This window comes from Rhamphochromis sp. 'chilingali' (assembly GCF_963969265.1).
Source record: "Rhamphochromis sp. 'chilingali' genome assembly, chromosome: 4".
Classification (NCBI taxonomy): Eukaryota; Metazoa; Chordata; class Actinopteri; order Cichliformes; family Cichlidae; genus Rhamphochromis; species Rhamphochromis sp. 'chilingali'.
Window position 1 is genome coordinate 40,217,212 of NC_137948.1, and position 27,311 is coordinate 40,244,522.

The 27,311-nt window shown below is 41.0% G+C and overlaps 1 protein-coding gene across 3 annotated transcripts in view; it reads right to left on the minus strand.

The window, feature by feature from the left end:
* Window positions 1-27,311, minus strand: part of ttbk1a (tau tubulin kinase 1a) — a 55,378-nt gene that overhangs the window by 25,913 nt on the left and 2,154 nt on the right. Inside the window, exons 1-14 of one of the 3 annotated variants that reach the window (XM_080879456.1) lie at window positions 26,188-26,785; window positions 20,936-21,094; window positions 19,879-20,026; window positions 17,692-17,765; window positions 16,710-16,850; window positions 16,091-16,195; window positions 13,585-13,677; window positions 8,096-8,161; window positions 7,417-7,509; window positions 4,138-4,263; window positions 3,903-4,057; window positions 3,472-3,676; window positions 2,015-2,187; window positions 978-1,318 (exon numbers count right to left, since the gene is read on the minus strand). In XM_080879456.1, the coding sequence (XP_080735582.1) occupies window positions 978-1,318; window positions 2,015-2,187; window positions 3,472-3,676; window positions 3,903-4,057; window positions 4,138-4,263; window positions 7,417-7,509; window positions 8,096-8,161; window positions 13,585-13,677; window positions 16,091-16,195; window positions 16,710-16,850; window positions 17,692-17,765; window positions 19,879-20,026; window positions 20,936-21,043 (1,828 nt within the window). In that variant the 5' untranslated portion in view covers window positions 21,044-21,094; window positions 26,188-26,785. Of the gene's footprint in view, window positions 1-977; window positions 1,319-2,014; window positions 2,188-3,471; window positions 3,677-3,902; window positions 4,058-4,137; window positions 4,264-7,416; window positions 7,510-8,095; window positions 8,162-13,584; window positions 13,678-16,090; window positions 16,196-16,709; window positions 16,851-17,691; window positions 17,766-19,878; window positions 20,027-20,935; window positions 21,095-26,187; window positions 26,786-27,311 lie in introns of those variants that run through there. The other 2 variants (XM_080879454.1, XM_080879455.1) reach the window with 2 other exon arrangements.

The window sequence follows — 27,311 nt, forward strand, 5'->3', positions numbered from 1 at the left end:
TCTCCTCACCTTCCTAGAGGAGCTAAAAGACATCCTCCTGGACCGCCAACAACACCATCCTGGGCCCGCACATCACATTTATGTGATCATTTGGGACAATGTCCACTTCCACAGAACAAACCAAATCAGAGAGTGATTCACCACCAACAGTGACCACTTTTTAAATGTCTACAATGTTTAAAATGTTAACATTTTTGAAAGCTTCAAGCTGCTCTTTTGGTGTGAATGTTTGAGTTTTGCAGTGGGAAGGTGTGGTTGTGTTTATGTAGCTTTAGAAAAGGGTGTTGTGTTTAGACATTGGGGAACATGGTGGAAACGTTTGTGAAATGTGTTTTAGCATTTGAGAGAAACTGTAATACAATATTTCCCCAAAAGGAATGGCTCTGACTTTCAGGGTGGTATTATGTCACAGACAACAACCCAATTAGATGTTTCATAATTTCCATCAAAACACTTGTTTTATTTGTTGAATTCCCTCATTCTGCCTCTATTTGATAGATTTAGCACTTTAATTAGTCTGGTTTTCATTTTTGTTTTCCTAATAATTCACTAGGTTATTTTTTTTTATTAATGACTGTTGATAAAATGGAGACTTGCTTCCAATCCACTTAGAATTCACCACTTTTAAAGAGACCTATTTTGTCAATAGAACAGGGCTCCTATCCTATCAGCTCCTTGTTGTGTTTGCACATCTCTGTTGCTTGTGGGGCTCGCACACAAGAATTTCACTCGCATGTGCTGTGCCAGTGTGCCTGCACATGTGATGTGACAATAAAAGTGATTTGATTTGATTTGATTTGATTTGATCCTAGGTAACAACCAAACTTATGGAAGATGGCACCAAAGCTAAGGTTTCAGATTAACACTAGCACTGAAACATTTCAAATAGTGCCCTGCTCTGATGAACCAACCATTTTTATTATATTTATCCTGTTCATTTCAGTTTTATGACTAAAAAGCTTCTTTTTATCTCCTACCTCCAGCCCTGAGTCGCCTCCTCTCCTCCTGTTCCTCCAGAGGGCGTAGCTCCTCAGGCTCCTCGTCAGTAGTTCCTGACGTGGTTGGAAGAAAGTCTCGCAGCTCTGCCTCTTTGTCAATGATCACCCACTCTTTGCTATCAAAGTCTTCCTCCTCTGCCAGCGGTACAGAACGAATAAAGGCGTTGCTGTGGGCCTCCTGGTCGACGGATGCCACGGACACTTCCTGACGGCCACTGACCTGACGATCTCCACGGCAGCCGGGGTCAACAGACAGCATCTGAGCCGGCTGGGAGGAGTAGACGTGACGAGATGGAGAACCGAGGATGTCCATCCTAGACCTGGTGGACACACAAACAAATGTGTACAAAATAGAAGGATATGGGACTATGACTCTTCTACAGCTTAACAACCTGGTAAAAATACTTTTTCAACTTTTTGTTTCATTATTCAGTTCAATTTAAAGCTCAGGTTTAAACTTCTTAAGGGTAAAACGAAGTCAATTTTAAATATAGCCCAGACTAGTTGATTTTTCAAAGGAAACATTAAGTCTCGGTTCACCACCGATCCATATCATATAAAACATATGATATACAGAATGTGAAGTCCATTACAAACCTCGGTCAGTTCAGACACGTCCAAGTCAAGTCATGGTAACAGAAACTTTGAAGCCAAGTTTCACATTAAAAAGATTCGGTCTTTGGAGTGTATCCAAATGAATTCTCAACAATCAAAATCAAGCAAAATCTCAGAGCCAAATCCAAGTCATTCAAATCTAGTTGAACCTCTTTTGTACATTTCTGATTTATGTGGATTCAAAAAGTTGAGATCAAATTCTTTTAGAGCAAAGGCCTCATAATTAATTAATTCTAATCTTTGGTGTGATTTTATTTTTCAATAGGCAGGTTGAGTTTGGCTTATGTTTATTTTTTAAACTGGAAAATGTTTTCATATTTGTTGTTTGTTACCAAAAGTAACATGAAATGCTGTCTCTTCACCTAAAACCACCTTTGTTGTTTTCTATACTTTACTGTCACCTCTGTCCATAGGCGTCAGCCCGGCCCTCAGCTGCAGAAAGACGATCAGATTCTGGGCTGTTGACCCGCCGATATCGTAAGGACCGACCCTGTCCTGTTGGGGACTCGGGTCCTACACCTCGTACAGGAGACACTGGACAGGCCCCTCGAATTGCTTCCTCTTCCTGAGCCCCCTGAGGAATGATAAAAAAGTGAGCAACCATTTAAACACTCTCGAAGGCAACTCTAAAACGACTTCCTTAAGTCAACATTGTCTTGATGCATGATCAATCATCCAGGTAAGGAAATGGGTGAGCGAGTTTGGATAAGTGACAAAATGTTTCTCCCACTGAAAATGCTACGTCCAGATGAACAGAATCAACTTTCTGGAATTAAGTCAGAAGCATAAATAACAGCAACCCTAAGCCTAAAAGCTAACGTGATGTTTTGGAGACAAGCAAAAGAAACGTTTTTTGGAGATAAAACTAATACATTTTGATACCAGTGATTCTTTTTTTTTGTACAAGACTTCAAAACTTGCAAGAAGAAAAAATAAGAAAAAAGAAAAATGACATTTTCTGATAGTATATGGGTAGAGTTAAGGGCAGTCACTGATAGTGACTTGGCAGAAGGTTCATGTGAACCAAAATGTCTTAAGACTAAACAACTAACACATTTTAGAATCATCTAAAAGGCTGTAATGACAAAAATATTTTCAGGCAATCCACTTTTTGTTTTTATCAACTAATAATTGCATAAGAATGTTGCTTATGTTTCTAATGAAAAAAGTCCATGTGAAATCTCAGGGATTTCCACAGGACTTCATGCAGTCCTATTAAAAAGTACACTCCCTGATTCAGTAGCAGGTAGAACTACCTTTAGCAGCAATAACTCAAAGTAATTGTTTTCTCTATAGCTTAATCAGTCTCTCAAATTGTCCAGCCATACATCCATTTTCTTCTGCTACCCATGGGCAGAGAAACCTAGACCCCCTCCTCTAGGTTATCCAGGGATACACTGAGGTGTTTCCAGGCAAGACGAGAGAGCTAACCTTGATTATTCACAGTCATTCTGCTGTAGATAATGATCCCAAGCTAGTGTGCTTGGGATCATTATCTGTTGTATGATCCCATTTGGACCAAGTTAAAAAAAAGCCCAAATCATCACCACTCTGCTTGACAGTCAGTGTTTGTACTGACATGCTGTGTTATGGCCCAACCTCCACTTTGGTCATGTCTATCCAATGGACAATGTTCTAGAAGGCTTGTGGTTTGACACAGTTTAGCAAATATAAACTGTGCTACCATTTTTATTTTTCAAGGTTTTCCCCTCCTGTAAATTCTTCCAAACAAGCCACATTTTAAGTCTCCTAATTGTAGTACCTCCTTAGCATGCTAACTAAGGCCTCTAGAGTCTGATTCTGGGGTCGATTTAATGGGACTGTGGCATTACCAAAACCTATAACTGATGGTTCATACCTTGGTTAGGCTGATCCTGAGTCTATTGCGGTTAAAGTCTGTGTCATCCCAGCCTTCTCCAGTCTCTCCAGGATGCTGGACACCGGTTTCCCCAGGGGGTCGGCTCGGTGGAGGTGGAGGAGCATTTTCCTGATCACTGAGATGCTCGTCTTGAACATCGGTGTTCTCCCTCTGTAGGTCTCCAGGAACTGGAGTCACAATGGCTCTATGGACACAGAATATAGCAAATCTTTACATAGATGCTGTTATTTCAGAAATACTTTTGCAATTTACAAAACTTTTTTGTTATGGTATATTAACCAAATTATTTCTAATACAGTCTGCATAGCTTTACAAATCAAAGAAAAATGGCTAGTGGCTGTTAGAGAAACTTCCCTTTTTGGCACTTCTATTTCAGACTTATTTTACAGGAGGTTGCAGCTTGTTCTTACCCCACCATGGCTGCAGTAGGTCGGGTGTTGTGCTGTGGTTGGGTGGAGGCACTGGTTGACAGCGTGACATCACTTCCTCCCTTTTCCCAATCAAAGGGTTCATTCTCTGTAATGATTCGCTCCTTCATACTGTTCTCAAACACTGACATCAGCAGCTGGAAAAAATACACAAATTTATGAATGTGAATCAAAGTCTCAATATTAGACTGCTCCTCTGAACTTTTATTATATCTACCTGGTAATCTGGTTTAGTGTAGTAGTCCAGGGCCAGGACATGGTCCAGAAAGATTTTAAACTCTGAAGGCATGTGTTTGAGCAGCAGCTGATGGTCATAACGCTCTTTAATTTGACCAACTTGTTCCTAAACAGAAAAAAAGACAACAATATATATACATATATACATCCATCCATCTTCATCCGCTTTATCCGAGGCCGGGTTGCGGGGGCAGCAGCCTAAGCAGAGAGGCCCAGACCTCCCTCTCCCCAGGCACCTCCTCCAGCTTATCCGGGGGAACACCAAGGCATTCCCAGGCCAGCCGAGAGATATAATCTCTCCAGCGTGTCCTGGGTCTGCCCCGGGGCCTCACCCAGGAGGCGCCCAGGAGGCATCCTTGTCAGATGCCCGAACCACCTCAGCTGGCTCCTTTCGATGTGGAGCAGCAGCGGCTCTACTCTGAGCCCCTCCCGGATGGCCGAACCTCTCACCCAATCTCTAAGGGAGAGGCCAGCCAAACTTTGGAGAAAGCTCATTTCTGCCGCTTGTACATATATATATATATATATATATATATATATATATATATATATATATATATATATATATATATATATATATATAAAACACCCAGCACGCCCCTGCGGGCGGTTTATCCTTCAAGCTCGGGTCCTCTACCAGAGGCCTGGGAGCTTGAGGGTCCTGCGCAGTATCTTAGCTGTTCCCAGGACTGCGCTCTTCTGGACAGAGATCTCCGATGTTGTTCCTGGGATCTGCTGGAGCCACTCGCCTAGCTTGGGAGTCACCGCACCTAGTGCTCCGATTACCACGGGGACCACCGTTACCTTCACCCTCCACATCCTCTCGAGCTCTTCTCTGAGCCCTTGGTATTTCTCCAGCTTCTCGTGTTCCTTCTTCCTGATATTGCTGTCATTCGGAACCGCTACATCGATCACTACGGCCATCTTCTTCTGTTTGTCTACCACCACTATGTCCGGTTGGTTAGCCACCACCATTTTGTCCGTCTGTATCTGGAAGTCCCACAGGATCTTAGCTCGGTCATTCTCCACCACCCTTGGGGGCATCTCCCATTTTGACCTCGGGACTTCCAGGTTATACTCGGCACAGATGTTCCTGTACACTATGCCGGCCACTTGGTTATGGCGTTCCATGTATGCCTTGCCTGCTAGCATCTTGCACCCTGCTGTTATGTGCTGGATTGTCTCTGGGGCATCTTTACACAGCCTGCACCTGGGGTCTTGCCTGGTGTGATAGACCCCAGCCTCTATGGATCTTGTGCTCAGAGCTTGTTCTTGTGCTGCCATGATTAGTGCCTCTGTGCTGTCTTTCAGTCCAGCTTTGTCCAGCCACTGGTAGGATTTCTGGATATCAGCCACCTCCTCTATCTGCCGGTGGTACATACCGTGCAGGGGCCTGTCCTTCCATGATGGTTCCTCGTCTCCCTCCTCTTTCTTGGGTTTCTGCTGCCTGAGGTATTCACTGAGCACTCGGTCAGTTGGGGCCATCTTCCTAATGTATTCTTGGATGTTCGTTGTCTCATCCTGGACTGTGGTGCTGACACTCACCAGTCCCCGGCCCCCTTCCTTCCGCTTAGCGTACAGCCTCAGGGTGCTGGATTTGGGGTGAAACCCTCCATGCATGGTAAGGAGCTTTCTTGTCTTTATGTCAGTGGCTTCTATCTCCTCCTTTGGCCAGCCTATTACCCCAGCAGGGTACCTGATCACGGGCAGGGCGTACGTGTTGATGGCCCGGATCTTGTTCTTACCATTCAGCTGACTCCTCAGGACTTGCCTGACCCTCTGCAGGTACTTGGTGGTTGCAGCTTTTCTAGCGGCCTCTTCATGGTTCCCATTCGCCTGTGGGATCCCCAAGTACTTGTAACTGTCCTCTATGTCTGCAATGTTGCCTTCTGGTAGTTCAATCCCCTCAGTTCTGACTACCTTCCCTCTCTTTGTTACCATCCGACTACACTTCTCCAGTCCGAACGACATTCCAATGTCATTGCTGTATAGCCTGGTAGTGTGGATCAGTGAATCGATGTCTCGTTCACTCTTGGCATACAGCTTGATGTCATCCATGTACAGGAGGTGGCTGACAACTGCTCCGTTCTGTAGTCGGTATCCGTAGCCAGTCTTGTTAATGATCTCACTGAGGGGGTTCAGGCCTATGCAGAACAGCAGTGGGGACAGAGCATCTCCTTGGTAGATCCCGCACTTGATGGTGACTTGTGCTATGGGCTTGGAGTTGGCCTCTAGTGTTGTACGCCACATCCCCATTGAGTTCCTGATGAAGGCTCTTAGGGTCCCATTGATCTTGTACAATTCTAGGCATTCCCGTATCCAGCTGTGGGGCATTGAGTCATAGGCCTTCTTGTAATCCAACCAGGCAGTGCACAGGTTGGTCAGTCTGGTCTTGCAGTCTCGGCTGATTGTTCTGTCTACCAGTAGCTGGTGTTTTGCGCCTCTGGTATTCTTGCCAATTCCTTTCTGTGTCCCGCTCATGTATTGACCCATGTGCCTGTTCATCTTAGCCGATATGATGCCTGACAGGAGCTTCCATGTAGTACTGAGGCAGGTTATTGGTCGGTAGTTGGAGGGGACCGGTCCCTTCTTGGGGTCCTTGGGGATCAGGACCGTCCGGCCTTCAGTTAGCCATTCCGGGTGTCTCTCGTTAACTAGCAGCTGGTTCATTTGTGCTGCCAGACGCTCGTGGAGTGCAGTCAGCTTCTTCAGCCAGTAGGCGTGAACCATGTCGGGCCCTGGTGCTGTCCAACTCTTCATACTGGAGACCCTTTCTTGGATATCTGCCACTGTGATGGTTACTGGACCCTGTTCAGGGAGGTCGCTGTGGTCAGCCCTCAGATCCTCTAGCCACTGAGCATTGCCGTTATGGGTTGCATCCTTCTCCCATATGCTCTTCCAGTATTGCTCCGTCTCCAGCCTTGGTGGTGCTGTTCTCTTATTGTTCCCTTGCCACTGAGAGTATATATATGTATATATATATATATATATATATATATATATATATATATATATATATATATATATATATATATACATTGATCAAAACAGATCAAATTCTGACTGCTTTTTGGATAATGTAAGCTCACAGACAGACGTTTTTAAAACATAGATGTATTTAAAGAAGCAGGACAAAATGTTAAATATGTTTAACACCTTGTATGATTCATGGAGGCACTACCAAAACAAGTAATAGTAACTAAGGTGGATACAAAGGCTATCTCATCTCATAAAAACTAGAAACAAGAAACCTTCTGACCTTATCCTTGATCTTTCTCCAAGGCAGCTGCCCAACAGCAAACTCCACCAGCATGTAAAACAATGACCAAAGGTCATCATGGCGACCCATTTCCTGGAGGAGCACAACAGGAAGACATTGTTAGCATAACATTCTAAACAGAATGTTCACATTCTGACTTGTGTCATTAAAATCGCTAATTAAGACGGTGTTGTGGGGTGACAGGTAATCTAATGGAATATTTATTGCATTAAGGTTAGGTGTTTCAGTATCAAATCAGACTAGCTTGAGTTGCATTTATCTTTCACAAGTATGAAGCAACTTTTGTAAACAAAATCTGCACATTGGCTGTGTGTTCAGGAGCATAATCATTAAAACTGCAAAAAGGCAAAATTCCTACAAAAATATAAATATAGAACAACGATGGCAATTTGATGTGTATATTTGTTATATTTGTTTATCAATAAAAAGGAGCAGAATGATCTGTCTCATGCACTTGAACTGAGAGCTCTGGGCTAGGGAGTACCAAGGTCCTCTACCACAGTGTGTTCTTCAGTAGATGGTAGAGTGGTAACTTCTACCTCACAAATCCATGTTGCTTCTCCCAGCCTCTTGCACCATTTCTAGGTACAAGAGGCTCACCACCAACTCTGCAGCCAACTCAGAGGTTATACTTTAAAGACAAACAAACAGTACTGACCTTGTTTTTGTGAGCATTGACTGAAGCGTAGCGGACGGTCCCTCTAAAACCTGCCACAGTTCTTGGCTAAAAAGAGGATGCAAAAAAGTCAGCAGTTGCAACAACATGCATCCAGTTCACATCCAGTTACACTAATATGAAAAAGATTGGGAATCTCTCTTATTTTTTTTTTTTGAATTTGTGTTTATCATTGGGTGATTGGCTTCCTTTTAATATATGTCATTCCTTATGGAAAAAGTAGTGATTCAGCAATAACATAAAGTTTATTGGATTAACATACAATATGCATCATAACAAAATTAGACAGATGCATAAATTTGGGCACCCCAATAGACATATATCAACACATAGCATACCCTATGTGTTGGCATGAAAATAAACTGTAAGTATTGTGACAAAATAAATCATTAAAAACATGTAACTTGTAAACAAAACGATCAAGTGGATATATAGCATCAAACATTCAACCCAGTGTCAACATAACTCTGTAGTACAGGAGCTTTAGAAAGAAACAGATGCAATCCTGTTTAACATCAATGTGATCGTTATACACGTGTTTCTGACATCAAAAGAAAAATAAGCAAAATAAGACACAAAGACACCAGCAGACGAACACACTGCATCAGAGAGATCTGCACACGCAAGTATCAATTTACATAATTCCACTTTAATATTATTCAAATTTGTTTTTTGGGCTGTTTTTTATGACCTATTCTTAATAGTAGTGTTAAAATCTGGTTATGCATTTGGATATTATATGTAGATTGCGTAATGCCTTTATCTATGTATATATGTTTATATAAATAACTATATGAGATAAAAAATACATTTTTAAAAAGACACAATTAACTTTTATTCATTTTTATGACTCAACTTTGAGTCTTTAGATTTACATCAATTAATAAATTGCTTTATGTACTTTTCTATCTATACATTTATTGGACAGTTAGTCTAAAGGCACACTGAATTTGTTGTGTAAAACAACATGAAATTCCAAATTTTACGGATCTTCCCATGTAACCCATATACACACCAAACGTGCGTATATGCGTGCGTAAAATTCATCCTCAAAAACAGACAGAAAAAAATGAAGTTGTGATGAAGGGATAACGAACTGGTCCTGATGTTCCTAAACGAGAATAGGAACAAACTGATATTCTGGGTTCATCCAGTTCCCACAAGAGGGCGGCTGCTAGAGAATATTATGGTTTGATCCCAGAATTGGAGCTGCATTCGTACATATTTCAGGATGTCAGAGAGGCAGTTTGAAGTCTTTTTAGCAGATTTGGGAACACAATTGTATCATTTTACTATTACCATATCCTTGTATACTCAGTAAAGGTGCAAGATTTGTGCTATTAGTGCACTTGTTGCCAAATACAGTGATCTTAGTCAGATCTATTCATTGGTATCCCAAAAAATTGGAAAAATCGATTTGGTTTGAAAAAATAAATGCCACAAATTTGTGTTGGTGGTGTTAATGAGTAAGAATACTTGACTTGGTGAGCCTGAAAAATATTCTTGACACATTCAATTTTTGAGATTTCAGACATCCGCTGTGAAAGGGCCTTTAGTCTCACCATAAAAAAGTACTTGCTTCTGCCACACAGAAGCAAGACACCTACTAGCCGATAACTTAATACAGTGACATGAAAAAGCAATTAATTAGAAGGATAACAGAAATAAATGCAAAATGCAGTTTCTAAATTAAGGTGTTTATTGTTAAGAGTCAAAAAAATCCAAACCTACACTACAGGACGAAAGTTTAAGAACACACAAGTTTTTCCAATTTTTTATTGAAAACTATGCAGTGTATTGGCCCGTTGCACTCTGAAATGAAAGCATAGTACAAATAAGCAATTGGAGTTAAAAAAGAAATCATGGAATCAATTTATAGACCAAAATATATTCTAAACTTTGACTCATCAAAGCAGCCACCTTTGGCAGCTATAACAGCTGAACACACCCGTGGCATTCTTTCTACAATAGAAATCAAATATTCTTCAGAAAGTTGTTCCCATATCTGTTGCAGAAGTTCCCATAAATGTGGACCTTGTCTGTTGCTTTGCTTTCACTCTTCCATCCAGTTCATCCCAAACCAGCTCGATGGGGTTCAAATCTGGAGACTGTGCTGCCACTTCATGTTTTCAAGCTCACCATCATGTTATTTCTTCCTGAGGTAGTTCTGGTATGGCTTGGACTTATGTTTTGGGTCATTATCTTGCTGTAGGATGAACCCCTGACCAACTAGGTGTATGCCAGAGGGTACTGCATGGCGCTGCAGAATGCTGCGGTAGCTGTTTTGGTTCAGGGTGCTGACCCTGGATCCAGCAAAACAGCCCCAGATCATCACACTTCCTCCTTCCTTCATTTGGCAGTTGATGCCACACACTGTGGAACCATCCTCACGCTTACTCGACGGTGTACAAAGATCCTGAATGATGAATCAAAGATTTCAAATTTTGATTTATCCCTCCATAATACTTTCTTCCAGTCTTCAGTAGTCCAATGGCGGTGTCCAGGCATGTCCCTTTGTTTTATTCTCACGTCTTAGCAATGGCTCTCTTGCTGCAACTCATCCTGTCAAACCTACAGCTTGAAGTCTTATTTTCACAGTTGAAACTGAGACTTGCTTATACGATCACTATTAAGCTGTGCTCAAAGCTGTTGTCCTGCGAGCCACCTATCAAACAAGCTGTCCTCTGAATCAGTTGTGTCTTTGGGTCTGTCAGACCTCTTGCTGTCAGTTTGTTTCTGAGTGCCTTTGGATGATGAAGGAAACTGTACTCACTGACACCTTGACTTTATTTGCAATTTCTCTGTAGAAAAGACATACTCTTTTAAGTGCTATGATGGTCTGTCTCTCTTCCATTGTTAATTTTCTTTTTCTTGACATCTTTGTGGCAACACACTACTTTTTGCCGTACAATATTGTTCAACTAAAGCTCACAAGGGTATGGTACCACAGTGTGTTCCACCACTGCTTTTATACAGACAGAGGGGGTTGTAAGTAATCTAGAAAAATTACAACACCTGTAGGAATTAGTAGCACCAGCTTTTAAGGCTTGATCAACCTCCATTGCTGCGGAACAGCTTTAAATTGTTAACCCATTTTGTGTTCCCTGAAAAGGGCCTTTTTGTATAATTCTGAAATGTCAGAATAAAAATCTATATCACATCTTTGGAAAGCTAAGTTGAGTTGTTCTAGACATACTGAGCCCTGATTACTGCCACACCTGTTCTCAATCAAGAAATCAATTTAAAAAGGACCTGCCTGATAAAGTGGAGTAGACCAAAAGCTCCCCAAAAGCCAGACATCATGCCACAATCCAAAAAAATCAGGAACAAATGAGAAACAAAGTAACTGAGAGCTCTCAGCCCAGAAAAGGTTTTAAAGCCATTTCTAAAGCTGTGGGACTCCAACCAAACACAGTCAGGGCCATTATCCACAAATGGCAAAAACACGGACCAGTGGTGAACCTTCCCAGGAGTATACAGCCAACCAAAATTACCCCAGAAGCGCAGTGACAACTCATCCAAGAGGTCACAAAAGATCCCAGAACAACATCCAAAGAACTAAAGGCCTCGCTTGCCTCAGTTAAGGTCAGCGTCCATGACTCCACCATAAGAAAGACACTGGGCAGAAATGGCCTTTGTGGCCATTTGAGTTCCAAGACGAAAACCACTGCTAAGCAAAAGGAACACAAAGGCTTGTCTCAGTTTTGCCAGAAAACATGTTGATGATCCCTAAGACTTTTGGGAATATACTCTGTGGACTGATATGACAAATATCTGGCATAAAAGTAATGTAGCATTTCAGAAAAGGAACATCATACCGATAGTAAAATATGGTGGTGATGGTCTGAGGATGTTTTGCTTCCTCAGGATCTGGAAGACTTGCTGTGATAAATGGAAACATTAATTCTGCTGTCTACTAAAATATCCTGAAGGGCAATGTCTGGTCATCTGTTTGTAACCTCAAGGTGAAGCGCACTTGGGTTCTGCCTGCGGGACAATGATCCAAAGCAAACCAGCCAAAACACAAAAGCTTAAGAAAAACAAAATGAAGACTTTGGAATGGCCTAGTCATGACCTCCAGGTAAGATGCTGTGGCATGACCTTAAAAAGGTGGTTCATAGTCGAAAACCCTCCAGTGTGGCTGGAATACAACAGTTGTGCAAAGATGAGTGGGACAGAATTCCTCCACAGTGCTGTAAAAGACTTGATGCCAGTTATCACAATTGCTCGTTGCAGTTGTTGCTGCTAAGAGCAGCCCAACCAAGTTTTCAAGCAGGGCCATTTAGGTTTAGATTTTTTCCCCCTAATAATAAACACCTTCATTTAGATACTGCATTTTATGTTTACTGATGTTATCGTTGTCTTATATATTTTTTTGTTGACGATCTGAAACATTTAAGTGTGACAAAAAGAAGAAAACAGGAAAGGGGCAAACACCTTTTTCACACCACTGTACTTGACAGGTGGATAAAAGTCCATTTAACATTTAAAAATTCAATACAGTGACCATTTTCAAGTTACTTGTTAACAAAAACATAAAGTGAACTACACTCTTTTTTTATGAATGTCTAAGTTTTAAATTATACACATTTAAATAAGTAGAAGTCAACTGTAGAAGTCTGAAACTACCCTGACATTTTTGTTAGCAATTTGCAGAAAGGGACATAGGATTTAGTAGTTCACGTTGTACTATGTGTTGTATTATCAGTTGTTTCAGTCACAACTCCTGGATGGGCCCATTATACTCCTCACTGACTCAATTGTCATCTATGGCAGTCACAAATTTTCTTGGTTTTTTATTTCTCATGATCTAGAACAGGTTGTTTTCTACTCAGAAGATGGAACTCCTGCTGTCTATATGTCAAAGTGTCCTTGGGGAAGATATTGAACCCTCAAATATCACTGACGAGCCCATCAAAGTTTGCATGTATGTGCAAAAATTTGTTATCTACATAAAATCTACATGATATTTTCTCTTTTAATAATGTCCTACCTTACATGGGAGGGAAACTCATGGATAAATACAAGTAGAAATACACAAATTAAAATACCCATAAAAACAGAAATTTCATGATGGCTTCATGACCTACATAAATTTGAAAAAACAATTTATATTGTGTCCTTTTTTAGTTTATAGAACTGACTTACCGTATACTTAGGTTTTTGTCCACCATCTAGGGGTTTTTTTCCCGGACAAAAATCAAATCTGAATTTCACTTTCAAGTACAAGTTGTATAATTTAGTGCCTAAATTCTCTGTGCTGCCAGACCATTTTCTGATAGGGCTTCTAGCACATTCACAGTTCATTACAGTTATTGTAACGATCATGATTATTTTTATATGTGGATTTTAGAAAACTCTTAGTAGACATTATGTCATGTTTGCTCCTTTTCTTTTTTAATTCAGCTTTCACTTTGGTGCGTAGCTTTCGATGTGGCTGTGACCCATCTGTCACTATAGAAACCACTCACATCCCTGGGTAACCATGGAGATGATGGAGAAACAGGAGGCATGCACGTCAAAATCATAAATCCAAAGGAACTGTAAGAAAGACAAACACAACACTGAAACATAAAAAAGGTGAACATAAATCACATTGAACTGATAAGAAGAAAACAAGAAAAAAATCAGAACATAAATCTTTGATAAAAAAAACTGATGGCAGGTGATCAGTAGAGAGCGAACATCATACAAAATTTCACAGTAAAGAGTGACCTGATCCACAAGCAGCTGGACAGGTTGCCTCACTGGACAACCGGTTCATTCTACAGAGGACTTCACTCAACATACTTTAGTTTCCAAATACCGCAAGTGAAAAATTTTGTCACTACGTAGCAACCTCAACAGTCAAGATGAAAAAATAACGCTTGTGCTGATACGTGCAAATTGTAAGAACAGATTCAGGCTGCTGTTTGTATCTGCTGAGCATGTGTTTCATCAGGATATGTTCACTTTCAGATCAAGTGTCAAATTTTTGAAAATTAATGTATGGTAGGTCTGGCTAAAAAAGATGTGATGACAACTTTCTGCTAACAGTCCCACAATGAGTGTTGGACACACAAGAGCTGTTGCAAACAATAATGACACTTTTGAGAAATTACTGAGTGTACTTCATACACTGCATTTGTAAGTAGGTGAAGTCTCAGCTAAGTGTTTTTTGTTGTTGTCTTCTGGGTGTTATGAAACCAGATAGGAGGGGTAGCTCTGACTTAGAAACCAAGAGATACTACAAGCATATGGTAGCAACTTAACAGGTACACCAACCCCCAAATCTGGAAATTATAGGGTACCATGATTTACAAAATTACCATCATGTTGTAGTCAATGAGACTGGTTAAAGAGAGGGGGGTAATGGGGAAAGAAGGAAGCAAGGCAGGAAGATACAGTGGGGGAGGGGTGAATCAAGTGAGAAAGAGCGAGCTCAGATCACTGCACTGAAGCTGACTCAGCTGTAGAATGAGAGAGAGAGACTGGGAGACAAAAGATGATGGGTGGAGAGACTGGAAGTGACAGAGAGAAAGTGCGTGGGGGGGGGGCTAACGTTTCTCACCCAGTGACGCATTTTACAGCATCAAATATTCATTGACTGCTGCAACAGAAGGAACACAACACTGCAGGAGAAGAACAGGGGAGCTGGTTAAAAGATGAATAGGTGAGGAGAGGTAAGGAAGAAGGGCCCATAAAAGGATGAGGAGAGGAGGAAAAGAGAAAAAAATGAAAGTAAGGAGATAAAGTGACGAGGAGCAAGCTGACAGCAAATGGAAGCACTATATATACTCGCTGATCTAAAAATAGCTGTGTTGAGTGTGGTAGAGAGACAAAAAAGCAAGAGAGAACCTAAAAGCAGCAGCTGTGTCTGATCACACTGAAACTACAAATACCAAGAGACCTGATCGATACAAAAGCTGTTTAGAAGCCCAACAACCACTTCTGTCAGTTTACAGCAAACTATCACATGAATCCCTGAGATTTGTTATTGAGTACTGCAAATCATTGATCCGATATTGTACAGACTCACAGGAAATGAGAGAGAATGTACTGCAGTGCAGCAAACACACCCATTTGTCTGCCTGAGTCTGTGCACCTGTGTAGTTTTTTATTATTTACTTTGGTATTTTTTGCAGCTTTAAAGGAAACTATCTCATATTGGTTACTGCTATAGTTTAGGACACTGATATAGCATAGTCTCTGTTATAGTGCGTACACTGTTCACTATTATAGTCTGTTCATAGCACCATACTCCCACTACTGTACATATATTTACCACACATTGATACATCTGTATATCTGTCCGTCTGTATGCTATACAGATCATCTGTACATATCTGTACATATGTATACATAACTACATCTGTACATTTGCTCTCTGTATAGCAACATAAGCATCTGTGTACTTGACTTATTTGTACATAATCTGTTCATAACTATTCCCACCTTTTATACTACCCTTATCGGCATATAATCTGCTCCTATTGCACTCACTGCTCTTGCACTTGTGATTAGATGCATACTGTATTTTGTTACCCTGTATTTATACCTGTGTAATGACAATAAAGTTGAATCCTAACACAGAAAGAAATGACATATGTGTTGTGTGTAGGACCACAATAAGAAATTAAATAACAAAGTTGTAAGAAAACGCTAAAAAAAAAAAAGATACTTGAGAAATTATTTTACTATGTTGTTTAGGTTTAGGTTTGGAGTATACGCAGAGTCAAAATAAGGATATATGTCCTACCTCTGATTATTTTTTTTCCCTAACATCCAATATGCATGAATAATTCTCCATACATTCTCCAAACCTCTAGTGACTTTATTATAATAATTGCTGTTCTTTGAAAAAACACTAGCAAAAACTAGCAAATGAACCTTGAGTTACAAATATTCTCTCCAACAATATCTCCACTGTAATAGATGAGCTTCAGTGCTGTGCTTCAGCTTTTGGTACGGTTCGCTTTCACAGACTAAGTGTCTTACCGGGCGGACCTCTCCTGTGGTATTGGTGTACTGCCTTGCCAGACCAAAGTCCAGCATGTAGCATTTCCTGTAGGTGGAGGGGAGCCGTCCCATTGCAAAGTTTGACTGCAGAAATAAAACACAGTGCATCACTCAACTAGTTTAATCTAAAAGCATCTGCACACAAGAAACGTGAAGGGTATATGGGTCCTCTAACTTTGGTTCTACCTCTGCTCATTTACATAAAAATCTATTCATCCGACATCCTATTAACACCCCTTCTGTTCTGGTTTTATTGGCTTGCTTTGATATTTAGATTACCTAAAGATCTAAAGTATCAAAGTTCACCTGAAACCAGATAGACGTTTTAAATTGAGAAACTTTCAGCTACTTATATTAAATTGTTACCAAATTGCAGACATTTGGACTGTTCTACTGGTATTACAGAAACTGGACCTATATTTGGCCTGCAGAAAACTATAGCTTAGGGGAAAAGCATTCATTACCATTTTGACACATCCGGGCAAGAAAAATCAAAAGTTAATATCAGTAAATAATCTCTACCTAAAATCACTTTTAACTCAGGAACTCAGTCTACAGGAGAAACACAAGGTTGCAGAATTTTTCAAGAAACCTGTACCGGTTTGATGTCGCGGTGCAGAAAGCCCACTGAGTGGATGGCTTCAATGGATTCCAGGATCTGCTTCCCAAGTCTCAGGGTGGTACTCATGGTAAAGGTTCCTCTGGGTTGACTCCTTCGCAGGTCAGCCAGGTTACGACCCTGGGTGAGGGACAGTGACAAGACAGCGGGACTTAATTTCTGCTTGCTTTTAGTCAGGCTGAAATGTGTAAAGATCAGGTTTCAAAAAAGTAATCTAATAATAACGTGGAAAATGCAAAACTGGATATGACTCATAGGAGACACAGTGGCAACAGTAATGAGAAATACACCAGGTTCAAATAAATTGGGACTGTTCTGTGCTGTTATCAGCAAAGGCAACATTAAAAGGTGGTCACCAGTAAATTCATCTGTTTGCATTCTGGCTATGACTTTATTAAAGGTCAATTACACTTATCCTCATTATGTTATGTATTTTTTCTGGTTACATTGCAGGAAGTCATAATACCAAATGCTGAATCCTTGAAGCAGGGGTTATATTAATGTAATTGCACTCCAGCAGGTTCTCTCACCCCAACCGGTCGCAACAGATGGCCCCGCCCCTCCCTGAGCCTGGTTCTGCTGGAGGTTTCTTCCTGTTAAAAGGGAGTTTTTCCTTCCCACTGTCGCCAAAGTGCTTGCTCATAGGCGGTCATATGATTGTTGGGTTTTTCTCTGTATCTATGAAGCGCCTTGAGGCGACTTTTGTTGTGATTTGGCGCTATATAAATAAAATTGAATTGAATTGAATTGAAGGTTTTTTTAAGACTGTAAAACCTATACATTTGGTAGATCTTAACATGACAGCAACATGAAGACTTCCTCCTGGTGTGCTTCCTCAAAGCAGAATTTTTTAAATGCTAAAGCAATAATCTACCTTATTACTGTGTGTTATGTGTCCCTCTACACTGTTATGCTTCCCAGTAAAAGACTGTGGTTGACATGCATCCAGACAGTGACTCACCTGAAGCTGCATGACGACATAGTTGAATTTGTCGTTTCTCCCACAGCCAATAAACTTACAAACATGGTTTTTCCCTGGAAGGGAAAAAGAAGAGAGAGGAGGCTAATAAACACTTTCCTAATGTACCACAACTTCAACGAAACAAATATTGTTCTACTAAACTAATCAGATTTACAAAGACTTATATATTTAGCACCCTGAAAATTACATATTGGATTAAATTCTTTCAGAGATGTATCTATTTTATGTTTCAATAGCCATTTCCTCCACGTTATTTGGGCCAGTTGAGAGATTTACTCTCCCGTGCCTAAAGCTCCTGACCCAGGAGGTGCCCATCTATATCAGATATGCGAGCCACCTTAACTGGCTTCCTTCAATGTGGAGGAATAGTGCCTCTATTTTGAGCCCCTCTCATCCTCTTTGCCAGCCACACTTCGGAGAAAGCTCTAGCCAAAGCTTGCGACCACAGTGGAGGGTAGGAATGCACACTGATCAGTAAATCAACAGCTACGCTTTTATGCTTAATTCCCTCATCACCACAGCAGACCAACGTAAGGCCATTTTTATGCTCGCCACATTGCTTGTGTAGTGGTGTAATTTTCACATCAAATCCTGTGTCGCTAGACACAATAGACACAATGGGTGTATAATCGTGTGTTTACTGAGAATCTTGCACAGAAGCTCAGAGACATACTAACACTAAGGGGAGGACATTCCAACTGTTTAAAAACTTGAGTTTGTGGGTGCTGGTTTAACTCACTGCGACGAGCAGGTGCCTACATGCCGTGCGGCTGGGAGTAGCCTCCCCAGGTTCGAATCTGACCCGCAGCCCTTTGCTGCATGTCTTACCCTCTCTCTCCCCCTCCACTTTCCTGTCACTCTTTACTCTTTCTATCAAATAAACACTGAAAAAATAAATTAAAAACAGAACAACCTGAGTTTGTGGAGAGAACTTTACAAAATAACACTTGACAAAGTCTTGGCTTCTAGTTTTGACTTCTCCTCATCAGTGCGTACGATATTGTCTGAGTGGCAACACCTATTGTTTAGGAGAATACAACAGAGGCTTCCTGCACCTTAATAGCGGGTATAAATGGTTGCATCTGTGCAATGCAGGTGTGGCGGTGAGCAGTGAGAAATATATTTGTGTATGTTTCTCATGGTTTTTTTTAAACCTGCTGTTTACTATTCATATTTAATATCTGCACAGTTAGTGTGGAACACCCAAATTTTGTTGAACATATGCAATCACAATAAAGGGCTGTCCTATTTTTCAGAGATTATAAAAGTGCCAATACACCCTCCACAGTGATCGCTTTGTTAAAAACGCACCATTATCACACGGATGTTTAAGTATTCAGTAGACAATAGTTGTCGCCACTCAGACAATATCACGTCATACATGTTGATAAGGAGGAGCAGAAGTCAAGTGTTTCCACAAACTCAGGTTTTCAAACTGTTGCGTTATCTCTCTGTGTGTCAGTATTTCTTTGAGCTTTGGTGCAGGATTCTGATTAAATAGGCAGGATGATCATACACTTGTGTCTTCAAGCCAGCTGCGACGACTGCAACACAATGCACAAGTTACAAAAATCAAAAAGCCGTCCGACACGCCACAGAGATTGTGTCTCATGACACAGGATGTGATGTGAAAATCGTCTCGCGACACCCACGACACAACTTAAACTGGGGAGGCAATTTGTCCTTGAGCTGAAGTGGGGACCCCACCCTTTCTTGGCTTAGTCTATGGCCTCAGACTTGGAGGGACTAATTCCCATTCCCACCACTTCACCTGCCACTTCAGTGCCAGCTTGTAGATGTACTGGTAACAGTTCACAGAAAATCAGAGGAACAAAGTGAAACACAAGTCCAAGACAACCAAGTGTGAAGCAGAAGAGGGAATGTAGCAGCATACGAGGGTTACAAGACAAAGACTCTTGAAAGGTCACCGCCCTGCTGCTAAAAACACCTTATGTGATGAAGATCAAAGGGGCTCAATCACACTCTGAAAGTTGGACCTAAAAAACATTCTTGAATTCTACTCACTAACAATTCCACAACTGGAAGCTTGTATAAACAACGTCTTTGCAGTCAGTTATGGTTTTCCTAATAATTAAACCTAATCACTTCCGCTGTGGACCACTGGCCCAAAGCAATCAGTGTAGGAGATGGTTTGGCAGCGCTTACCTTGCAGCTTCTTCAGCACTGCCACCTCCATCTTTAGCACCTGTTTGGGCTGCTGGGCTGACTCCACTTTTAGGGCCACATTTTCCCGCGTAAGCAAGTCCAAGGCTTCATAGATCTCCCCAAACCCACCCCCGCCAATCTTCTTTAGCTGGAACACAGGTTGCAGGGCAAAGAGCTCTTAATTATCTTAAAGTAACATACTGTAACCTCCAAAAAGACTTCATTCTTCATTCTTCATTCTTTTTTATCTTTAGTTCATGATGTGTTGGGTCTTTGCAGCTCAGTGGAGACAGTAGATTGATTAGTAAAGTGCAAACAGCCTTCATTTTGCAACCTGACTGGCTGAGACACGAGCAACCTTGTACTTCAGAATCCAAAGGAAGCTCAAACAGAAAATTAAAAAAAAGTTTGTCTTTCCACTAAACCCTCGAGTTTAAATGTTTGAATTCTTTGCCAGTTTAAATGTCAATTTATTTAGCTGAACATGAGGCATCAGTGATTCGACAGTCATCTCATCTTTTTAATATCGTCTATAAAGGATTTGTGTTTTTCTTTGGGATTTCATTTTTTTTTTATCACAACCAGAACAACAGAACATATTCTGATCCTGATACAGACATTTTTGTATGAAAATAAAATCAGAACAAAGGATACAATTTGTTTAAAAATGGTTTACTGTGTATCATGTATCGTTCATACATGGAAAAAGCTTACATTTAAATGATACGTGATGTTTTGCTTCTAATTCTTGCTGGTCTCCTCAGCTCCCAAGTACTAATCAAATAAAATGTAATGCAAAATGCTACATGCATAGTTTAACATTTGCCTTGTACTGCTGAATATAGGATTGGATTCTGTTTTATTTATATTTAAAATTTTGGGGGAAAGAAGGTTTGGATGAAATCAGAATAGATAGCAAACAGTTAACAAATATGCATACCAGCTAAGAAAATATAAATACAAAATTGTATGGGGGAAATCAGACACCCAAATCTTTCAAACGCACTACTGCAGAACGTGAAACTGAACTGGGGGAATGGGAGCTTTCCAGACTCACCACTTTCCATCGATCCTTGACCATGCAGTTTGGAGGCAGGATGTCGGCCTGCTCGGATGTTCCGTTCATGTTGGCGTTGTCCTGGAGGCCAGGGACTAGGCACTGCATCTGCCAGCTAGACAGAACACGAGCAGCTCCCAACTTAAAAGAGCCATTTATCTGTGAGCAGGGAGGATGAGAGGAGAAAAAGGAAGTAAGAAAAGACAGTCAATACTTTATACACACAATGTTGTTACCGGGATTTTCCCAGTCTAACCAGAGCTCTCTGCTGCTGACAGTCATGGCAACATTATTATATTATTCGTATAACAACAGGCATTAGAGGTGGCTGGTTGCCATTAGAAGCCATTCTTCAGCTGGATCAGGGTACAGGTCAGTGGGGTGCGGGGTGCAAGAGGGGTTGGGTATGGCGTGATCTTGAGACCCTGAGAAAAGAAGGCAACTGGACTTTTTAGGTTTGAGAAGATGTTTTACCTCTCCAAGAAGCTTCTTTAGTTCTCTCAGAAGAGAGGGGAAACATCTTTGCAAACCTAAAGCGGTCCAGTTGCCTTGTTTTCTCAAGCTCTGAAGACTACCATGACCTGGATGACTAAGAACCTACACGGACATATGGCGTGATGGTATTTGCAGTAACTGGAGCAAATATCATGTCTGCAGAGGAAGCAGTCTAATGCTCTATTCTTATCCTGACTGCAGCTGCAGGTCAGATGCTGCAACAGCCCAACAGCCAACACCTTGCAATGTTTACTGTAGATCAGAACAAGATGGATTTAATCAACAAAAAATACTAACAACCACGAGTATGGCATGGGAACACTTTTCACTTCAATTTTAAGAAATATGTGCAAACTGCATTACTTTAAGTGGTCTTTTAACATTTGGAGTAATAGACATTTTTAGGTAATAAAAATGAATCTATAAAACTTATCTATTTCACCTTCTGTGTTTAATTCTCTCTCACATACACACATATAGGACTGCCAGAATAATTTATAATGCAGTTACTAATAACATGATTTACTGTTTGGGTCAAAAAACTCTTTTTTTTTCAAAGAAAGTATCCAAGTTGACCTTAGGAAATTAAATAAGGGTTGGCAGTACTGCTCTCAAAAACTCCATAAATCACGCAATTGGAATGAGGTATCTGACAATGCGCCGGATGTGTTTGCGTTTAAGCTTAGCAACAGTTTCATGAGACTAGCAAGATCATAAGGAGCTTGTTGGGCACAAAACAACCTTGGAGTGAGCGCTGCCTGAGAAAACTACTCCAGGAAAAACAAATCCTTACAGATCTTTTTGTCTGTTTGATACAATATCACCTGTTATTGTTGCAAGATTCAACCATGCTTTGATCGTTGCAAATGGGACAGATCTACAAACAGTGCAGGGACTCATCGATGCTGAGTGAATTGTTGCACTGTCAAAGCAGTGAACTGCTTCAGGAGGTGATAAGTCTGAATTAGGCAACACAGTTCATTAACAGTAGTGACTGGAGGATGTGGTTCCCCTGTTAAATATTGTCAGCTCACTGACCATCAGTCTAATAGGCACTGCCAACAACTTAATTCATGTAGTCAGCCATTACCTTAGTGTTCTCCAGCCATTCAACTTGAACAGAACTCTGGCTTTTCTCTGCTTTTATACAGGATATCTGCCATGAATGGTTATCAGCTTTCAGTGGATCCATAGAAGAAATCTTAAGTTCAGAGTGATACATGTGAGTCCCCAAACCATGCTGTTCTGCATGCAATGCCATGGGCTTTCATCAGTGCATGCAGAGCTCAGGCGGACTGCAGATAATAAGGGAGCGTGTCCACTGCATTTTCAGTCAGGCCAACTCTGATAGAAAACTGGACAGACTGGGAAGGTGGGGAGGAGGCTTCTCTGCACCTACAGTGATACAGATCTGTTTAACAGCAGCAGCTGCACAGAGACCAGGCAGCTGGGAGTCACTGTAACACTGGAGAGGTAGGGAAACCTGCTGCAGGCCTCAACAAACTGCTGAGCCGCCAATCACTGCAGAGGGTGGGACCACACAGTCTCCCCGGATACACTGGAATAGTCTTGGACGACAGTAAGCACAGTGCAGAGTAAATGGCCAATCAGAATTGCGATACTATGCATTACGTGTTATTATAGTGCCATAGTCAAATATATTGCTACAGACTATGAGAACAGACAATGTGTAACAAAATCCATTTTGGAAATATACTATCAAAAGCACTATGTGATGCACAGTGGATACAAAGCATAAATTAGTATAGTATTTATGGTATACTTTAGATTTGGTACAATTATCTTAAATATGTAAATTACATTATGCTATATTTATTATATGAAGCTATACCATTATTTTGTCAGATATTGTTGAATGATCTGAATAGGTTACTATCACCAGCCAGTTATCAAATAGTACCATGTAGTACCATCATATGTCATAGATACAACATTGTCTTATGTCTTACTTTTTCGCCGTAGCATTTAACTATTTACATTAACACTAATAATCTGCACTGCGGCATGAAATAAGTGTAAAAGAGAGAACTGTGCTGTTTTCAAGCGTCTCAGCAGCAGATTGGAGAGACAGACCTTTTATTAAACCTCAATCTTTTTTTCTTCCTTCGTCACCTACAGCTCTATTAATCTGCTAGTGGGTGGGACAGGGAGGGGTGCTCTGCCAGAAGCTGGGCTTGCATCATTCCAGTCTGAGTTGGATAAAATTGGTCAGAGCTCACCATAGTTCTGAGCTCCTGGAAAACCTTAAGATTTACAACAAATCCTGAGTGTGGCAAAACCCTTCCTGTTCCTTTGTTAGCCTACAAGCCAAAACAGAGGGTACAGTTAACCAGGAGAGAAGAAGCAGTGAGTGCTGCAGTCTTCTGACCAGACATAATACGAGGGTCGGGCACAAAGGGCCTATATACACCATGTTAACCTTGAAAACTTGAAGCAGCGAAATAATCTAACATGCGAAAAACTGTACTCATTTACCGTGTCAATCTTGTCCCAAGTTCACTTGCTGGTTGCAACAATGTATAGCCATGTATAACAACAGTCATGTTGCTCAGTGGTGGGTTGTTTAATTTTCTCCAACTCCAGCACTTTAAACCCTTCATAGACTAAAAACTTGGAAGCACTTTGTTTTCAGACTCCTACAGTGAAAACAGTGTATAGCCCAGAGTAATTTATCAATGTGCCCCTATAGACAACAGAAAAGGTAGAAACTCCTGTTACAATGTACTTCTTGCTGTGCCAGTTGCAATCACGAGCCTTTGCCTTTGTTTTTTTTAAACAATTTGTTTGGAAAAAGGTTCACACAACTTTTAGCAACTCTATTAGTTCAGAATGGAAATGATGGTGGAACATAGCTAATAAGCTGCTACAGTTTCCTGCATTTTGAACTTCTGCACCTCCAAAGGTCCACCTCACAGAGTCAGTATAACAATTAGCATACACTTTCTTTGCACCTGCAAGGAATTCTATTGATGATGATGTGTCTTTTGTGAGTTTTCTGACAATACAGAATTTTTAAAACTAAGCTTAAAGTATTCAGGTTGACATTAAATCACAGTACAGTTTCATGAGATTAAACAGGACCTTTAGTGTTTCTATGAGCAGATGGTGCTGCAGAAGCATGTCCCAAGTCTAAACAGAGTTACATGACAACATGAAATGAATAATATGAAAAGACTGACTACAGATGCACGATCTGATATCCTCGTGTCGGTGTTGTTCCCACACCATCATAATAAATGTTGTTCCAGGTTCAACATTGCAAGTGACCAATCACCTTGTTGTGACGTCATACTTTTGCGACTATATATATATATATTTTCTTCTTTTTCTTTTAAAGACACTTGTGCATATCACTAGGAGAAGCTTGTTTTGTCAAAGCAGTTTCTCTCCTTTCATCTGTCATGGAGCTCCTTGTATGGTTTGCATCCATCCTTTACATTGCATCTTGTGGCCACAGTCAGCTACTGTCATTGAAAGCTCTGACTGTTTCAAACTCATAGTAAACTTTAGCCGTCTTCATTTTACAGGCATGTCTGTCGCCAGCTGAGCAAGCTGAGAGACCAGCAGCTTCTTTTGGTGATTTGCACATGCTCACTGTGGATAAACCGCTGATCAGTCGATGGGAGAGCAGCTATCAAGGCAAGCTGACACTGGCTCTTTGAGTTTGAGTGCTTGTTGTGTTATGTATGAGTCCTGAGAGGTAAAGACCTGCAAATTGTGGAATAAAGACTAATAAAGATGGTCATTTTAATGAATTACGTTTCAAATAAAGATTTTGCTTTGAAAGTATTTGTTTGTTTCTTGACCTCTGAAGACCAAACAGATTTACCAAAGGCGGTGGCAGCATTACCTGTTTAAGACAAACAAGAAATTTATGTTTTATTACACTACATTAGCAAGGAAAGCTCTGACAGTGATAGAGAGGGATGGCAGCTCTCGCCAAGCCTGGTCTAATAAAACATGCAAAGAGTGCAGGTCTGTTTCTTTTCTCAAGAACTGCCTTTTTTGCTTTTCATATATATTTGGTCTTCACAGAACATCCACTACGAGCATGTGCTTTTCCCCTCTGTGTATCTCTTCTCTGCAGTGCACAGTGACTTTGCCTCCACACCTAGACAAATATAATAATATAACCAACAACTCACAATAATTTCTAATGCAAGCTCCAGTAGATTTTCTTAGTGTACATGCTGTGATCAGCAGACGAGTTGCTCTTTGTGGATTTATACAAGATGTAAGCAGATGCTGCACAGCTATCTCGGCTGACTTCCGTTCCTGTCGCTAACAGCATACTGTAAATTGTCTTTATATTAGTCTTTATATTTATTTTTGTTTTTCATATATATTTGGTCTTCACAGAACAACCACTAGATATATATTCTTTATGCTATGGAAAATAATCCTGGACTAAATGACTTAAACACTGAATGGAGCTTCCGCTTAGGTCTAACCCCCCACTACCACCCCGTTTCCCCCCCCTCTGTATATATCTCTTCTCTGCAGTGCACAGTCATGGATGCTCCGTGCGCATGCGCACCATCACATCCTGCTGATCAATCAATGTGGCCTGGACAAGTTCTGAATTAAATATAAATATAATTACAGTTGTAGAGCCCCCGTCGGTCCTGGTCTAATTACCATCATGCCACTTTCGTTATAGCGTATCTCTGCGAAACACTCACACCCACTGAATGATTTCTGTATGGGCCGAGAGAGCTAGTTCGGATCAGGCCTACCTGGCGCACCGTCCGCTCCTTTTCCGCCTTTTGGGAATCTTCATCTGGGATTTTATTTCGGCACAAAACGTCCTGATCCAGAAAACCCACCGTTCCTCTTACGTGGGGCCAGAATTTGGGCCTCAGGGTTCCGCAGGATTAAATTACCATTTATTTCTTCTACAAAGGTGCCTCATATCAAACCAGACACGGTCCATCCTCAGACCGTTAGTCCCATCCAAGGCAGAGTCCAAAGAATAAATAAATAAATTAATTAATACATTAATTAATTAAAATGAAAAAACAAAAAACAAAAAAAACCCACACATACACACAATAGCAGCCTTTATTTTCGCTCAGAGCCCCGGGAACGCTCAATAAAATCCACGCTGACGTCCGGATCCTCCTCCGATTCTCCGCTGCATCAGCTGAGGAGGAGGAGGAGGAGGATGATGCGGACTGGTCCTCTCTGCCTACTCCTGGATGTGATCCTAAACTCCAACTCAGGACAAAACCAGATCCCGAAACCCGCCTCAGGACAACCCGGCTCGGCTGACAGGGACGGTCTGCAGGTGTCAGGTTCTCCGGCTCCAGGCTGTTTGTCCGCACTGCAGCGCTGCCTTCCCCAGCGTCAAATCATCCCCACCAAACACAACATCCGGCCACTACTTTCAAAATAAAGCTCCTCCTCGTCAACGCTTTCCTCGCGTTAATGAACAAAACGGCAGTTCATTTGATAGCAATTTACATCAGTGCATCGGTGTGTGATGCACTTTTATTCACCATAATGGTTACCAATATACCAAAAACAGATGCTAAACCTTTACAGATGGGTTCTGTTAAAATATTCAAGATATTTGTGTTTTCCAGTTCCAGTGATGGATTTTATGAGCAGGTGTGATAGGTGACAAAAGTACACAAACTCTGCACCTAAGTCAAAGTACAGAGATCTGTGTTAAAAAAAATACTCCAATAAGTTTAAGTGCTGAATCACTGTCTTTACTCAAGTAAAAGTGAAAAAGTACAGGCTCTGAAGTGTACTCAAAGTAAGAAAGCAAAAAGTATCTCCTTGAAGGACAATTCTACCACCTATTTTTTTGCATATGTAATTGGACCTTCTGCTACATTAATATAATACAACTATG